General features: G+C 44.0%; 1 protein-coding gene across 1 annotated transcript in view; it reads left to right on the plus strand.

Annotated features, from left to right (window-relative positions):
* LOC122541749 (annexin A7-like) overlaps positions 1-17876 on the plus strand; it is a 73216-nt gene that overhangs the window by 25529 nt on the left and 29811 nt on the right. Inside the window, exons 2-6 of the mRNA XM_087982483.1 lie at positions 5070-5153; positions 12269-12884; positions 13616-13819; positions 15523-15581; positions 17642-17765. Of these exons, the coding sequence (XP_087838609.1) occupies positions 5118-5153; positions 12269-12884; positions 13616-13819; positions 15523-15581; positions 17642-17765 (1039 nt within the window). The 5' untranslated portion in view covers positions 5070-5117. The remainder of the gene's footprint in view (positions 1-5069; positions 5154-12268; positions 12885-13615; positions 13820-15522; positions 15582-17641; positions 17766-17876) is intronic.

Consider the following 17876-nt stretch of genomic DNA (forward strand, 5'->3'; position numbering starts at 1 on the left):
CCACAGCCCTCATGATTTCATAAACCTCTGTAAGGTCACCCCTCAGACTCCGACACTGCAGTGAAAGTAGCTGCAGCCTATTCAGCCTCTTCCTATCGTTTAAGCCCTCAAGTTTAATTAGATTCATGCTTCATACCTGACGTTAATGAAAATGCATTGTAACTGGGTATATACAAATTGCGCAAGTTTAAAGTCTAATTTGCAATTAAAAGAAAAGGATGTTAGGTGGTGCTTTTTGCACTGGGTCCAGCCTTTATTGACTTTCTGATATCAACCATGTGTCCAATTTGCTGTTCTGGTGTGAACGTTGCCTGAAGACCTATTAGTTGAACCTGAAGTCAGTCCTGCCAAACAAGCTATAGCGTGGTAACCAGATAGGGAGCAGGAGGAACCTTGACTGGTGAGGGAAGCCTACTATGCAGAACTGACTCTCACATTCCAACTGCTGTCACGTCTGAGATGAGCCAACACAACAAAAAGCAGATGTCAGACCTGTGTCCATCAGCACTGTGTGAGGCATCATGGTGACTCAGTGGCTAGCACTGTTGCCTCACAGCTCCAGGGAGCTGGATTCGATTCCACCCTTCTGTGTGTGTGAAATTTGCACATTCCCCCTGTGCCCATGTGACGTTCCTCCGAGTGCACCGGTTTCCTCCCACAGTCCAAAAGATGTGTAGGTTAGGTGGATTGGCCATGGCGGATTGCCCATGGTGTCCAGGGATGGGTGGATTAGGCTTCAATAAATGCCGGGTTGCAGGGATAGGAAAAAGGGGTGGGTCTGGGTGCGATGCTGTTCAAACAGTTGGTGTGGACCTGATGGTCTGAATAGCCTGCTTCCACACTGTAGGGATTTTATGATTCTTGCTTATTTTATTTCTCAACTAATTTATTTGGGAGATTCTTCTATCTTGTCATTCCCTGAACTCTTCAGCTGACATTCTTCAGAATCTTTAACAAGGAATAATTGCCTTTCAAGAGAACCAATATCGAGTTAATCTTTTTACCTCACTCTATAATGATTCCAGTAGGTGATTGATAATGCATGTCATGCTGATGCTATTAAACTTTTGTATCTTTTTTGTGGAACACAGTTAATCCCCTTCTCTTCAAATTGGTTCCACCATAAGTACTACCAGTGACTGATCTTTAAACTTCAGTATTTTTCCTGATCATTACACAGGTCAGAATGGGCTGATTTTTGTTTTTGGATGGTGTTTCTAATAAGCATTAGACTAACTACTGTGGTGTTAAATATCACCCAACTTGACAACACAAAATGATGCAGAGAATGGTGACAGGATGAAGGACGTCAGCTGTGTGGTGAGTCTGGATCAGCTGATGTTCTTGACCAGAAGGGGAAGAGGAAGTTTAATAAATGCTTCCAGTGGATTAACTATGGAGAAACCATTTGCCCTGGAAAGTCTCCAAACCCAGAAGACCGTCTTTACAGAGTTGGGTGATTCAGTTTTAAGTTTCAGAAGGAAACTTGATAAATGCTTGAAACAGAAATAGTTACATTTGGGGAAGGGGTGGCAATCACTGATTATTTGGAGACCAGGGCAATATTCAGGCTTAGGCTGATAAGTGGCAAGTGACTTTTACAGCAGGCACCTACCAGGCAGTGATTGTCTTCAGAGGAGAACCTGATCATTGACCTTTGACGTTCAATGGATAGATAAAACCAAAATACTGTACTTGTTTGAGATCAGAAATAAAAACAAAATGCTAGAGAAACTTGGGTTTTGTAGGCTCTGTAGAGAGAGAGAAACAGAGTTAATGTTTTGTTCAATTTATTATTCTTCCAAAGACTAGAAGGCATTGAGAGAAAATTCCAGAATTTGGGACCTAGCTCATTGAAGGCATGGCTGCTAGTGGTAGGAGCAATTAAAATGGAGATGATCGGAATTGGAAAAGCATGGATACTTTGACATGCTAATGGACTGGAGAGGGTGACAGCAAGAGGAGTTGAGGCCATGGAGGGACTTGAAAGAGGCATAAGAATTTTAAAATTGAAGTGCTGCTTAACAAGGAACCAATTCCATTGGGATGTTAGGAGAATGGGATTTGGTGCGAGTTAGGACATGTACAGCAAAGTTTTGGTTCGCATTAATTTTATGGAGGTTTTAAGTTTTGGAAACAACACCAAGGTTATGAAGGACCCTGTCAGTCCAACAGGGAGGAGGATGGAGGTGTGGTGTCTGAACAGTATTTGTGGCCAGACCCAAAGACAATAGCCAAAATTTAGTTTGAAAACATTTCTGCTCAAAACAGTGCTCAACCCAAACACACAGTGCAATATAAATAGAAATGTTTTCTCGGTCTAATAACCACACCTCTTGCATTAATGTGGCTTTGAGAAGTGTTGCATGAGATTTGCGAGAGCATAACCTCTCTTTGAAAGGGGCACAAAAGTTTGTGTGCAGTTTGCCTTTGTGACAATTCATGCCAGGGGTGCATTGTAGTTGGGGCTAGGAGTGGAGAGAAATTGATCTACTTTCATTCTCCCCTCCCAGCTTACTCCTGGGCTCTGGTTGGTCCTCCTGCAGAACTCATTCTTTGTTGCTGTACAATATAGTGGTTTTGGTACTGGTCTAGTGATCAGACAGTGTTAGTCTGTGTTAATTTGAGAATTAGAATTTTTGGAAAAAATCCAAGTTAAATTTGCAATAGTAACAGAATCCATTGAATTGCTATAAAATCCATGCAGCTCCCTGATGGAAGGAAACCTGGTCTGGCCTGTAAATAGTGACTTTAACATTGGAATGCCCCTGAAGTAGCTTAGCAAGCTAGGTAGCGGAGTGGTAGTTTCATTGGACCAATAATTCAGAGGCCCAGTCTAATGCTCTGGCAGTTCCCATCACAGTACCTGGTGGAGTTTAGATCCAATTGATAAATCTAGAATTGAAATCCATTATTGTAAAAACCCATCTAGTTCACGAGAGCCATGAAAGACAATACTGTCCTTAGCCAATCTGGCCTATCATGACCCACAGCAATGTAGTTAACTCTTCACTGCCTTCTGAAATGGCTACTCAATTGGAGATCAGTCGTTAATGGGTGACAGGTTATGATCTTGTCAGTGACATTCACATCCCATATAAAACTGAAGTTCCTTAGTTTGGCAACTGACCGTGCAACATTTTTCCTGTATAGGACATAACTACAGGAGTAGGCCATTCAGCCCATCAAGCCTGTTCATCATTCAGTGAGATCATAGCTGATCTATGGCTTACCTCCATTTACCTGTGTTTGGACAGTATCCATTACTTAACAATACATTTGCATCTTTAATTTTTCCGGATGTTGAGACTTAACAATTGACTGAAAGTCTTCAAATATCTTAGCCCTAATCTCCTGTACATTTATTGACAGTGGGGTCTATACTTTGTTATTGGGACTATGAGCCAGTGCCTGGGAGCAACTCATACAGAATCTTGGGGCCTCATACAGTGGCTCAAAGGAACACCTCCATGCTTGAAATTTTAAACCTTGAATTCAAATTGCTCCATGACTCAACCTTCCCTATATCTAAATCCTCATGTGCTAAAGGTTGCACTCTGTGTGCCTCTAAACCCAGTCTCTGATCTATCCACAGTTAATCTCAGTCCACTATTAGCATCCATTGCTTCAACTACCCAGGATGAGAATTCTGAAATGCCCTGCCTAAATCTCTCCATCTCTGTTCCTCCTTTTAGTTCCTTGTGATGCTCCTTAAAACTGACCTGATTAACCAGCTGTGCCATTTGGTTTGGTGGCACTGTTCTGAAACACTCAGATGTTGAATTAGAACCACAAAATGGTCAGAGTTGATAAAGTGTGATGCTGGAAAAGGCACAGCAGCATCTGAGGAGCGAGAGAGTCAACACTTTGTGCTTGACCCTTCATCAGGACTAGTCATTCAGCTTGTGCATCCTTACTTTCTCTGCAATAGCAACTCTTCCCACCTTGCTTTTTCCATTTTGGTTTAAAGACTTAATTGATCTTGTGCTCCTTTTTGGATATATGCTCCTATAAAGCTTTTTGTTTCCCTTTGATGTTAGTTACATAATCCTCTTTGCTTACCTTTCTTTTATTTCCCTCTGCACCTATATCTGGCCAGATTGTTTCTTGTTTAATAAACCTGACATCTGTTGTAAGTACTACTTTGCTGCTTTGTTTTTTCTCTAACTCTGTTGTCATCCAGGGGACTCTGGTTTAATTTGTCCTCCCTTTCTGCCTTGTGGAAATCCCATGTGAGTTCCCCCATCTCCCTCTTTGACCAAGATTTTGGCATTCATCCTAATATCTCATGTGGCTCACTGTCAAAACTGTAGAACATGGAAAGAAACCCTTTGGTCCAATATAGACCACGTTTCCAAACTAAACAATGACCTGTGTTTGGCCCATATCCCTCCAAAACTTATCCAAATGTCTTTTAAATGTTGTAATTGTACCTGTGTCCACCATATCTTCTGACATTCACATACACTCTGTGCAAAGATGTTGCCCTTCATATCCTTTTTAAATCTTTCTTCTCTCACTTTAAAAATATACCCCCTAGTTTCTAACTTTCCCAACCTAGGGAAAAACCCCTTGCTATTCACCTTACATATGCCCCTCATGACTTTATAAACTTTATAAGGTCACTCTTCAATCTCTGACACTCCGGTGAAAACGGTCCCAGCCTATCCCTATAATTTAAACCCTCCATTCCTGGCGATATCCTGGTAAATCTTTTATGAACTTTTTCCAATTTATTAATATTATTCCTATAGCAGGGCAGCCAGAACTGCACACAGTACTCCAGAAAAGGCCTCGTTTTGTTGGATCACATTTCTTTGCAACACCTGGAAATATTTTACTTTGTAAATAGCACTAATTAACTATGTGTCATTGTTTAAACAGTGTATATTGGCCCAGATGGTTAGTTTTTATTTTATCTTGACCATTTTTATATTGCATCAACTGTAAAACGAATAAAATCAAAGCCATTTAATATGATACATTCAATTTTTATATTCTGTATCAACCAAATGAATTGACCAAATTATTTTATTAACGCTGTGACCGTTTCTTGTTTGTGCTTTCAGAAGCTGAGGATTTTTCACTAGGTACCTTAGCCTGTCTCATCTTGCAGCATGTCGTATCCTGGCTATCCTTCATCCGGCTATCCTGTAAGTCACGTTGCTATACACTGCTCACTACGGTCACTTCGCAAGTACATATGTATTATTTGTATAGGTCTTTAGAAAATAAGACACCATTGATAGCTGGTGTCATTGGTGTTTGTGTGTAAACATAGAACAATACAGCGCAGAACAGGCTGTTCGGCCCTCGATGTTGCACCAACCTGTGAACTATTCTCAGCATGTCCCCCTACACTATCCCAAAATCATTCATGTACTTATCTAAGGACTGTTTAAATCTCCCTAATGTGGCTGAGTTGACTACATTAGCAGGTAGGGCATTCCACGCCCATACCACTCTCTGTGTAAAGAATCTGCCTCTGACATCTGTCTTAAATCTATCACCCCTCAATTTGTAGTTATGCCCCCTCGTACAAGTTGACGTCATCATCCTAGGAAAAATACTTTCACTGTCTACCCTATCGAATCCTCTGATCATTTTGTATGTCTCTATCAAATCCCCTCTTAGCCGCCTTCTTGCCAATGAGAACAGGTTCAAGTCTCTCACCCTTTCCTCTTAAGACCTTCTCTCCAGACCAGGCAACATCCTGGTAAATCTCCTCTACACCTTTTCCAATGCTTCCACATTCTTCTCGAAATGTAGGGACCAGAACTGTACACAATATTCCAAGTGTGGCCGCATCAGCGTTTTGTATAGTTGCAGCATGATATTGCGGTTCTGAAATTCAATCCCTCTTACGAATGAAACCTAACACACGTCTTCTTAACAGCACTATCCACCTGGGTGGAACTTTCAGGGATCTATGTACATGGACTCAAGATCCCTCTGCATATCCACACTACCAAGAATCTTTCCATTGACCCAGTACTGTGCCTTCCTGTTATTTTTCCCAAAGTGCATCACCTCACATTTAGCTGCATTGAACTCCATTTGCCATCTCTTAGCCCAATTCTGCAGTTTATCCAAGTCCCCCCTACAAACTGTAACATTCTTCCACATTGTCCACCGACTTTAGTGTCGTCTGCAAATTTACTAATCCATTCACCTATGCCTGTGTCTAAGTCATTTATAAAAATGACAAACAGCAGTGGTCCCAAAACAGATCCTGTGGCACACTACTCGTAACCGGACTCCAGGCTGAATATTTTCCATCAACCACCACTCGCTGCCTTCTTTCAGAAAGCCAGTTTCTAATCCAAACTGCTAAATCACCCTCAATTCCATGCCTCTGCATTTTCTCTAACAGCCTACCATGTGGAACCTTATCAAAGGCTTTACTGAAGTCCATGTATATACCACGTCAACTGCCCTACACTCATCTACATGCTTGGTCACCTTCTCAAAAAACTCTGAGATTTGTGAGACACGACCTGCCGTTGACGAAACCATCCAGCCCCGGGGACTTGTCTACTTTCACTCCTTCTAGAATTGATAACACCAGTTCGTAACTAACCTCGATCCTTTCTAGTCTAATATCTTGTACCTCATTCTTCTCCTCTACAATATTCTCCTTTACCTAAGTAAAAACTGATGAGAAATGTTCGTTTAGCACCTCTCCGATCTCCACAGGGTCCACACTCAACTTCCCACTTCTGTCTTTGATTGGCCCTATTCCTACCCTAATCATCCTTTTATTCCTCTCATACCTATAGACAGCTTTAGGGTTCTCCTTTATTCTATTTGCTAAAGATTGCTCGTGTCCTCTCTTTGCTCTTAATTCTCTCTTTAAATCCTTCCTAGCTGATCTGTAACTCTCCATCGCCTTATCTGAACCATCTTGACTCATCAACACATAAGCCTCTTTTTTCTCCGTAACAAGAGATGCAATGTCTGTAGTGAACCACGGTTCCCTTACCTTATCACTTCCTCCCTGCCTGACAGGGACGTACCTATCGAGGACATGCAATTTCTGTTCCTTAAACCAGCTCCACATTTCCATTGTCTGCATCCCCTGCATTTTGCTACCCAATTCTATGCATCCTAATTCCTGCCTAATCGCATTATAATTGCCCTTGCCCCATTGATAACTCTTGACCTGTGGCATGTACCTATCCCTTTCCATCGCTAAACTAAACGTAGCTGAATTTTGGTCACTCTCTCCAAAGTGCTCACCTACAACTAAATCAAACACCTGGCCTGGTTCATTACCAAGCACCAGATCCAGTGTGGCCTCCCCTCTTGTCGGCCCTTCAACATACTATGTCAGGAAACCCTCCTGTACACATTGGACAAAAACTGATGCATCAACGTACTAGAATTATAGTATTTCCAGTCAATGTTGGAGAAGTTAAAGTCCCCCATAAGACCACCCTGTTCCTTTCACTCTTACCCAGAATAATTTTGTTAATCCTCTCTTCCACTTCCCTGGAACTCTGCGCAGGCCTATAAAATAACTCCCAGCAGTGTGACCTCTCCTCTCCTGTTTCTAACCTCAGTAGACGAGTCTTCATCAAAAGTTCTCTCAGCCACCATTATACTATCCTTGACCAACAAGGCCATGCCTTTTACCACCTTGCCTGTTCTTAACAAAAGATCTAAACCCTGGAATCTGCAACATCCATTCTTCGCCTTGCTCTATCCATGTCTCCGAAATGACCACAACATCGAAGTCCCAGGTACCTATCCATGCTGCAAGCTCACCTACCTTATTTCGGATACTTCTGGCCTTGAAGTAAACAACTTCAAACCACTTTGCTGTCTGCCAGCACATTTCTGTGACCCTGAAATCCTGTCCCTGTCCTTCCTATTTCATCCTCCTGTGCACTGCAACTACACCTCCGGTTCCCATCCCCCTGCTGAACTAGTTTAAACCCACCCGAAAAGCACCAGCAAATTTCCCACCCTTAGTATTATTACCCCTCTGATTCAAGTGAAGACTGTCCTGTTTGTACAAGTCCCACCTTCCCCAGAATGAGCCCCAATTATCCAAGAACCTGAAACCCTCCCTCCTGCAGCATTCTTGCAGCCACATGTTCAGCTGATATCTCTACCTATTCCTTGCCTCGCTATCACGTGGCATGGGTAACAAACCAAAGATAACAACTGTTTGTTCTAGCTCTCAGCTTTAGCCACTAGGTCCTAACGAACCGGAAGGTGAGAGTCATAGAGATGTACAGCATGGACACACATCCTTCGGTCTCACTCGTCCAAGCCGACCAGATATCCTAAACTAATCTAATCCTGTTTGCCAACACTTGTCCCATATGCCTGTAAACCCTTCCTATTCATATATCCATCCAGATGTCTTTTAGATGGTGTAATTGTACCAGCCTCCACCACTTCCACTGGCAGCGCAATCCATACAAGCATCCACCCCTGCATGAAAAAAATCGCCTCTTAGGTCCCTTTTAAGTCTTCTCCTCACACCCTAAACCTATGCCCTCTAGGTCTGGACACATTGACCCATCTGATCAAGATTTTCTTGTACTCTAACTTGACCTTCTTGGCCATCCACTACACCTCCAATTTTGATGTCATCTGCAAACTTACTAACTATACCTCTTATGTTCACATTCAAATCATTTATATAAATGACGAAAAGCAGTGGACCCAGCACCAATCCTCATGGTACACCACTGGTCACAGGTCTCCAGTCTGAAAAGCAACCCTCCACCACCCTCTGTCTTCTGCCTTCAAGCCAGTTCTCTATCCAAGTAGCTAGTTCTGAGTCTATTTCTTGTAAGCTAACCTTGCTAACCAGTCTGCCATGAGGAACCTTGTCGAACACCTGAGTGAAGTCCATATAGATCTCTGCCCTCATCAATCCTCTTCGTTACTACTTCAAACAAAACGTAATCAAGTTTGTGAAACATGACTTCCCACGCACAAAGCCTAATTATCCCTAATCAGTCCTTGCCTTCCCAAATACATGTAAATCCTGTCCCTCAGGATTCCCTCCAACAATTTATCCAGCACTGATGTCAGGATCACCTGTCTATAGTTTCTTAGCTTTTCCTTACCACCTTTCTGAAATAGTGACACGTGTTGGCAGCAGACATGGTAGAGGCAGGCATGATAGCATAATTTAAGATGAATCTAGACAGATACATGGATGGACAGGGAGCAGAGGGATACAGACCCTTGGAAAATAAGCAACAGGCTTAGATAGTGGATCTGGATCGGCACTGGTTTGGAGGGCTGAAGGGTCTGTTCCTGAGCTGTAATGTTCTTTGTTCTTGTTAGGCAACTTCCAGTATTCTGGCACCTCACTGTGGCTATCAATGATACAAGTATCTCAGCAAGGGGTCCAGCAATCACTTAGCTTCCCACAGAGTTCTAGGGTACACCTGATCAGGTCCCAGGGATTTATCCACCCTTGTGCATTTCAAGACATTCAGCACTTCCTCCTCTGTAATATGGACCTATTTCAAGCTGTCGCTATTTATTTCTCCTTATCCTTCTCCGCAGCAAATACTTATGCAAAATAGTTGTTTAATATCTCCCCTATCTCCTGCAGTTCCACACTTAGGTGTCCTTGCAGATCTTTAAGGGGCCCTATTCTCTCACTTGTTACCCTTTTGACCCTAATGTATTTATAGAATCCCTTTGGATTCTCCTTAACCCTATTTGCCAAAGTTATCTCATGTCCCTTTATTGCCCTCCTGTATATTATTTGAGGGAATCACTTGATTTCTGCTGTCTATATTTGACATATGTTTTCCTCTTATTCTTGATCAAAACCTTAATTTCTCTAGTCATCTAGTAATCCCCATATTTATCAGCCTTGCTGTTCACCCTAACAGGAACATACGGTCTCTAAACTCTTGTTATCTCATTTTTGAAGGCTTCCTGTTTTTCCAGCCATCCCATTACCTGCATGCTTCCACCCCCAAACAACTTTTGTTGATTGCCTAGCACAGTCAACTTTGTCCTTCGTCCAACTTAATATTTAGACTTGGTCTATCCTTTTCCATCACTATTTTAAAACTAATAGAATTTGCTGGCACCAAAGTGCTCCTCCACTGACTCTGTTGGATTTCTTCATCGTGTGATGCTTTTTGGATTTATTCTAAAACGTATTTTCCAAATCTTGATTCTTTCCTGTGTTTTTACTGAAGAATAAAGGTTGAATCTATTGAAAGGGGGAGGTGAAAGCAGAATGAAAACTTCAGGAAAAGAAAATGTGGAAGAAGCTTTTGGAAGTGGGATTTACTGACTTGGGTGGGGGGGGGGGGGGGGGAAGCTCTGCTGCTTGAAATCCCTTGCACCGTGGGAATGGTTTCCCCTGCCCAGACTGAGCCACACAGATTAGATGATTCCATGCTAACATTTCTCACCTTGCTAACTATGTTTGCTTTGTCAACAAATGGAAGCTAGAGACAGAGTTGGGCAAACTCTGAAACCCCTTTGCTGTATAAACTGAGCGTCACTGAGAGCAGTTTTAAATTACCCCCCCAACCTGCCAAATTTTGGAAACTGGTGAGATTGGGTGTAATGCTGTTTGTACACCCAGCCTATGTCTATTGTCACTAAGTTGCTGAACTTAAGTTCAGGGTTCCATCTGATTCTGTGCAGAATGGTTCCTTTTTTTATTAATCTGTTTTTCTAAACATTGTTTAGGCCACTTTTAGAATTATTTATGTTCAGTTCTGGTCTCCCTGCTATAAGAAAGATGTTGTGAAACTTGAAAGGTGTTGCCTGGGATTGCAGGGTTTGAGGTATAGGGAGCGGTTGAAGAGGCTGGGGCTGAGCAGCGATCTTAATAAGGTTTGTAAAATTAGGACTGGCAAGGATAGAGTGAATAGTCAAGGCCTTTTTCCCAGGGTAGGGAAGTCCAAAACTAGAGGGCATTTGTTTAAGGTGAGGGGAAAGATTTAGATTAGATTTAGATTAGATTACATTACAGTGTGGAAACAGGCCCTTCGGCCCAACAAGTCCACACCGACCCGCCGAAGCGCAACCCACCCATTCCCCTACATTTGCCCCTTACCTAACACTACGGGCAATTTAGCAAGGCCAATTCACCTGAATTGCACATCTTTGGATTGTGGGAGGAAACCGGAGCACCCGGAGGAAACCCACGCAGACACGGGGAGAACGTGCAAACTCCACACAGTCAGTCGCCTGAGGCGGGAATTGAACCCGGGTCTCTGGCGCTGCAAGGCAGCAGTGCGAACCACTGTGCCACCGTGCCGCCCATTTAAAAGGAACCTGAGGGGCAACTTTTATTATGCAGAGGGTGGTGCTTGTATGGTGCCAGAGGAAGTGGTGGAGATGGGTATAATTCCAATATTTAATCTGGATGGTATATGAATAGGAAGGTTTAGAGTGATGTGGGCCAAATGCTGGCAAATGGGACTAGATTTAGGATATCTGGTTGGCATGGGCGAATTGGACCGAGGGATCTGTTTCCATGTTGTAAAACTCTTTGACTCTATAATTAACCTTTCCAGAGACATTACTATGCACCTAAGGACCTTGAAGGTGGAACTTGAGCCCAGGCCTCCCAGTCTGGGGGTAGGAACACTGCCACTGTGCCACAAGAAGTTCCTTTGGGAGTTCTTGTGTCCAGTGAACTGCTACAAACCGTCTCTGGTGATTAGGCAGGAACCAACGAAGGGACAATAACTATTTCAGATTTGCTTTTCTCCAATATTTTGAGTTTTCCTAGTTAATGAATTGAGGTTGGGCTTCAACTCTGCTGTACTTTGTATAACTTCACTATAGCTTCCTTGGCAATTCATGAGCAAACTATTGACAATCATATTGAGAAAATATAAACTGAACTCTGAGAGAAAGACCCCAAAACGTGGGCTCCAAGGAAAGGCAAGTTTAGGACTACTATTGAGATGATCAACACCAAAGATGAGCACCTAAATAAAACAGAGGAGGTATCTAAGAATGAACTGGATTCTGCCATTGGGAAGAACTGTAGAACTGTGCGCATCCATAACCTCATGATCAAAGCAGGGAAAAATGGGCTTCTCTTTCGGTCACTGAGATTTTCTGACAAAAGAGTTTTCGTTGTTGCTGTCAGCTGAATTGGTTGAGGTAGTGCAGTTGGCTCCTGCAATTGGCACATGTGGATGCATTGCTTAAACCTAATAATGTTGTATCTCACATTTGTCACTATGTTGCTCACTCATTGATTGAAATGAATAACATGTTGTATAACTGACTGCAGCTCTCCTTTCTATTTCAGCAATCGGGTGAACAGTCTGGCTATCCACAAACAGGGGGACAGTACCCGTACCCTGGTGGTGCTGGGGGTGCGTATCCACCCGGTGCTGGGGGTGCATATCCACCTGGTGCTGGGGGTGCGTATCCGGTGGGTTCTGGGGGTGCATATCCAGCTGGTCCGGGCGGGGCCTACCCCCAGGCGCCGGGACCGGGCGGGGCCTACCCCCAGGCGCCGGGACCGGGCGGGGCCTACCCCCAGGCGCCGGGACCGGGCGGGGCCTACCCCAATGCGCCGGGACCGGGCGGGGCCTACCCCCAGGCGCCGGGACCGGGCGGGGCCTACCCCCAGGCGCCGGGACCGGGCGGGGCCTACCCCCAGGCTCCGGGACCGGGCGGGGCCTACCCCCAGGCTCCGGGACCGGGCGGGGCCTACCCCCAGGCTCCGGGACCGGGCGGGGCCTACCCCCAGGCTCCGGGTTCATATCCCCAGCCACCAGCTGGAGGTTATCCCCAGGGATCTGGTGGCCCTTATCAGTCTGGTGGTGGTACTTACCCAGCATCAGGGGGTTACCCTGCACCCCAAGGTAACCAGTCAGGATGGGGATCTGGCGGCTCTGGATATCCATCTTATCCCACAGGTAAGCTCCCTTTTTTTTATCAGCATTATAATTTTTAGTGGTGCCACAAATTAATTGGTTTACCTTTACAACTACAAATTATGCATCATATTGTGTGAGGAGTTATATATTTGAAGTGAAGTGTGTCTCTATATTGTGTCTGTGTTATGTATGTGTTTTTATGTTTACAGAAGAAATATGCATATGGTCAGTTCTTGTGGGTGCGAAGGGGTTAATTGTTTGGCTAGCTGTGCCTGTGTGTTGGTTAAATGTGGCCATGCCTGTGTTTATGTTGATTATAGGTTGTGTGCATGAGAGTTGGAGCGAGTGTGTACGTGCACACATGCACAACAAGAGTGGGTGCAAGTGTGTGTCGAGGGAAAGTTTGCATGTTGATGTCTCTGCTTAGCAATACAAAGATCAACTGTGGCTCAAGCCCCTGTAGAGTGGGCAGTACCACCTATTGGAAATATCCATGCATGGGTGTCATTTGGGCATTAGTCAAGTTGCATTTTGATCATGCTCCAGTGTCCAGAACACGTGCTGGGTCTGGCAGTGTGTGTGCATGAGGATGAGTCACAGATGAGGGAGTCTAGCATCACTGAAATCAGGCCCAATGAGAAGCATCAGATCAGGGAAGAGGCAAGAACAGTTATAAGGGATAAAAATGATAGGGCGTACCAAATGACAACTGAAGTATACAGTCTGACATTGAAACGCTCTTTCAACCCTTGAGGACTTCTCTCTTGTAGGTCCAGGTGGCCCTGGCTCTGCCCCTGGTTATGGAGGAGGTGGCCCTGGTTCTGCCCCTGGTTATGGAGGAGGTGGCCCTGGTTCTGCCCCTGGTTATGGAGGAGGTGGCCCTGGCTCTGCCCCTGGGTATGGAGCCCCAGGTTATGGAGGAGGCCCTCAGCCTGCTGGACAAAACTACTCTGGTGGTGGTGCTCCTCCTTCAGGTATTGTAGTAGAAATACATTAACTTAACTGTCTTGAGATATTGGAACAACTTCTTGTTTTCAGAAGGTTTATATCGTTGATATTGTTAAAAGGGATGGTTATTTGGTCCTTAGCTTTCTGGGTATCTTCAGCCGTTTTGTATCAAGCTCTTAATTATGATATGAGATCTTATAGAGTCATAGAGATGTACAGCACGGAAACAGACCCTTCGGTCCAACTTGACCATGCCAACCAGATATCCCAACCCAATCTAGTCCTACCTTCCAGCATCCGGCCTATATCCCTCCAGACTTTTCTAGTCATATACCCATCGAGATGCCTTTTAAATATTGCAATTGCACTAGCCCCCACCACTTCCTCTGGTGGCACATTCCATACATGTACCACTCTCTGTGTGAAAAAGCTGCCCCTTAGGTCTCTTTTATATCTTTTCCCTCTCACCCTAAACCTCTGCCCTCTAGTTCTGGATAAAGCATACTATAAAGGTCGTCTTCACTATCCTATCTACCTGTGACTCTACTTTCAAGGAGCTATGAACCTGCACTCCAAGGTCCCTTTGTTCAGCAACACTCCCTAGGACCTTACCATTAAGTGTATAAATCCTGTTAAGATTTGCTTTCCCAAAATGCAGCACCTCGCACTAATCTAAATTAAACTCCATCTGCCACTTCTCAGCCCATTGGTCCATCAGATCAATATCCCATTGTAATCTGAGGTAACCCTCTTCGCTGTCTACTGCACCTCCAATTTTGATGTCATCTGCAAACTTATTAACAAAACTCTTATGCTCACATCCAAATCATTTATATAAATGATGAAAAGTAGTGGACGCAGCACTGATCCTTGTGGCAATCCTCTGGTCACAGGCCTCCAGTCTGAAAAACAACCCTCCACCACCACCCGCTGTCTTCTACCTTTGACCCGTTCTATATCCAAATGGCTAGTTCTCCCTGTATTCCATGAGATCTAACCTTGCTAACAAGTGTCCCATGGGGAACCTTGTCGAACACCTTACTGAAGTCCATATAGATCGTGTTCATTACTCTGCCCTCATCAATCCTCTTTGTTACTTCTTTAAAAAACTCAATTAAGTTTGTGAGACATGATTTCCCACACACAAAGCCATGTTGACTATCCCTAATCTTGGCAAGGAAACCTTCTGATTGCTAATTGAGAAGGTGGTGGGAAGACACTTTCTTGAATCACTGCAGTCCACCTGGTTTGACTTATCTGTATCAGTTTGATGCACCCAAGCACCTTGCAAGGCCATTTCACAGGGCAGTTATTACTGTGGGTCTGGAGACAAATGTAGGCTAGATTTTCCTCCCCAAAGTTTCATGAGTATTCCATATGGGTTTTTACACCAATGATAGTTTCATGGTCACCCGTTATTGACCAGCTTTTGATTCCAGATTTTTAGCTGAACTTAGTGTTTCATTTTAAATTCAACAGTGCAACTATCTCCCTTGATTTGGTCTTGGCTGTGACACAATCTTGCCATTAAACAGCCTGCAGACTATATGAAGAATAACCTATGTAGGGAGGGACTAGTGGACTGCTAGAATTCACTAAACTGCCTCATGAGAGTCAAATGACTGGGGAAGGCCGTTCTGTAAATGAACTGGCTCTGTTTAAATGGTAAAACTACATGATGCCACTGTCTTAATGTGGAAGTTTACTACTTGTTTGCCTTGACTTCCAGGAGGGTATCCGTCTGGTCCAGCACCCGGCTCGACTGGCCCACAGCCAACCCCATCACAGGTATGTTACCAAAATGCATCCTGTTTACTTGTGGGCGGCACGGTGGCACAGTGGTTAGCACTGTTGCCTCACAGCGCCAGAGACCCGGGTTCAATTCCCGCCTCAGGCGACTGACTGTGTGGAGTTTGCACATTCCCCCCCGTGTCTGCGTGGGTTTCCTCCGGGTGCTCCGGTTTCCTCCCACAGTCCAAAGATGTGCAGGTCAGGTGAATTGGCCATGGAGAAATTAACCATAGTGTTAGGGGCAGGGGTAAATGTAGGGGAATGGGTCTGGGTGGGTTGCGCTTCGGCGGGTCGGTGTGGACTTGTTGGGCCGAAGGGTCTGTTTCCACGCTGTAAGTAATCTAATCTAATTTAATATTACTTAATGCCAGCAGGGTCCCTTGGCATCCTTTGTCAGTGTATGAATCAATGTACTTTAATACTGTTATTAATTCTTATAGATCATAGAATCTATGATCTAATAGAATCCCTACAGTATGGAAACAGGCCATTTGGCCCAACAAGTCCACACTGACCCTCCAGAGAGTAATCAACTGAGACCCATTATCCTACCCTGTTAATCTACGTATAACCCTGACTAATGCACTTAACCTACACGTCCCTGAACACTATGGGCAATTTAGCATGGGCAATTCACCTAACCTACACATCTTTGGATTGTGGGAGGAACCCGGAGCACACGGAGGAAATCCACACAGACACATGGAGAATGTGCAAACTTCACACAGTTGCCCGAGGCTGGAATCGAACCTGGGTCTCTGGTGCTGTGAGGCAGCAGTGCTAACCTCTGAGCCCTTATTATGTCTATTACTTGCTCTGTGAACGTGAGCAGTTTGGCTTGCAGTATTAGACCTAGGTTTGTACCCTGGTGGTGTACACTCAGACCTTTAGCTGCCAGTCCTATATTTGTGTTATAAATTGATAGTTATATATTAACTAGTACAATGCAGTGATGTATCGTGACAAACTGTAGTCACTGGGTATTGTAACCCAGTATTATACAGCACTAGACTTCATACCTATCAGTACTATATTCATGTTATACAGTGACAGACCTTTCCCCACCACTGCTGTCCTGTAGTTTAATTTAATGACATTGTTCCCACAAGTACTGTACACCAGTGTTATATCCTTTCAGAGCTATCCCTGTCAGTACTGTACCCCCAAGAGAGACAGATTTATCCGTACCAGTACTATGTCCCAGTTTTAATACATCTCTGAATGACCGCTGTTTCGAAGGCCACAGTTGTAGCACTTTGCACAGTTAAGGTGGATGAGATATAAAAATCTCCACACAACCAACATTATGCTGTATTGAAATCTGGCGATGGGAACTAGGCAAAGTGCTACATTCTGTCTTTTGACATCTTCAAATTCTGTGTTTCAATAAAATACTTTCCAATGCTATGTTTCCCCACAAGCACTGAGTGAAATCAATAGATTCTGATTATCATTAACATGCTGCTATGATGACTTCTCGGCAGGATAATTGTACTTGCTGTTTTATACAGCTGATAGTTTGAGCATTCAGTTATTACAAAAACTAGAAGGCCATCTGACCACCAAGAGAGAGCACTACTTTTCTAAAACCTTTCAGATGCTGAAATTGTAATCCAGTCCATTGTGACCTCTAGACTTGACTGTTCCAGTCCTGCAGGCCTCCCACTTTCCATCCTTTATGGACTCTGCTGCTCGTATCCTGGATCTGCGATTGTCTTTCACCTTGTCACCCTGTACTTTCTGAACAATTCTGGTTCGTCGGTGCTCCAGATTAAAGGCTTTCATAGTTGTGATGGCCTCCAGACAATCTCCGATGTACTGCCCCTTAATGAGTGACAGGAAATTATTGCTGCCCAACAATGCTGCAATGGAGAGCAACAACATGTGTACCACTGACTGCGCCTTTAACTAACAATCTGAGTAAGCCTATATGGAGCAAAACGTAAAATCCGAAAATAACCTGCGGTGCAGTTTGTGGCCATTGGTTATGATGAATAATTTAAACTACCAGGAAACAACATGTGTTTGTAAGTAATAGGTTGCTTTTTTTTTTGTAGCCTTCAATGCCGAATATTGGAGGCCTTACGATTGGGGGTGCGACACAGGGCACTATTAAACCTGTTGCTAACTTCAACGCACAAGCTGATGCGGAGATTCTGCGTCAAGCCATGAAAGGAGCAGGTAAGTTGTGTAGTGACAGAAAATTGTTTAAACCATGGATGCAAGGAAAAAAAATTCTGCCAACATGTACACACTGCTTGTGTAACATGCTGTAAGAACCTTTTCTGCAGT

Source organism: Chiloscyllium plagiosum, unplaced genomic scaffold, assembly GCF_037043375.1.
Source record: "Chiloscyllium plagiosum isolate Xiang-an unplaced genomic scaffold, Cpla_swu_hap1 HiC_scaffold_43, whole genome shotgun sequence".
NCBI classification, from domain to species: domain Eukaryota; kingdom Metazoa; phylum Chordata; class Chondrichthyes; order Orectolobiformes; family Hemiscylliidae; genus Chiloscyllium; species Chiloscyllium plagiosum.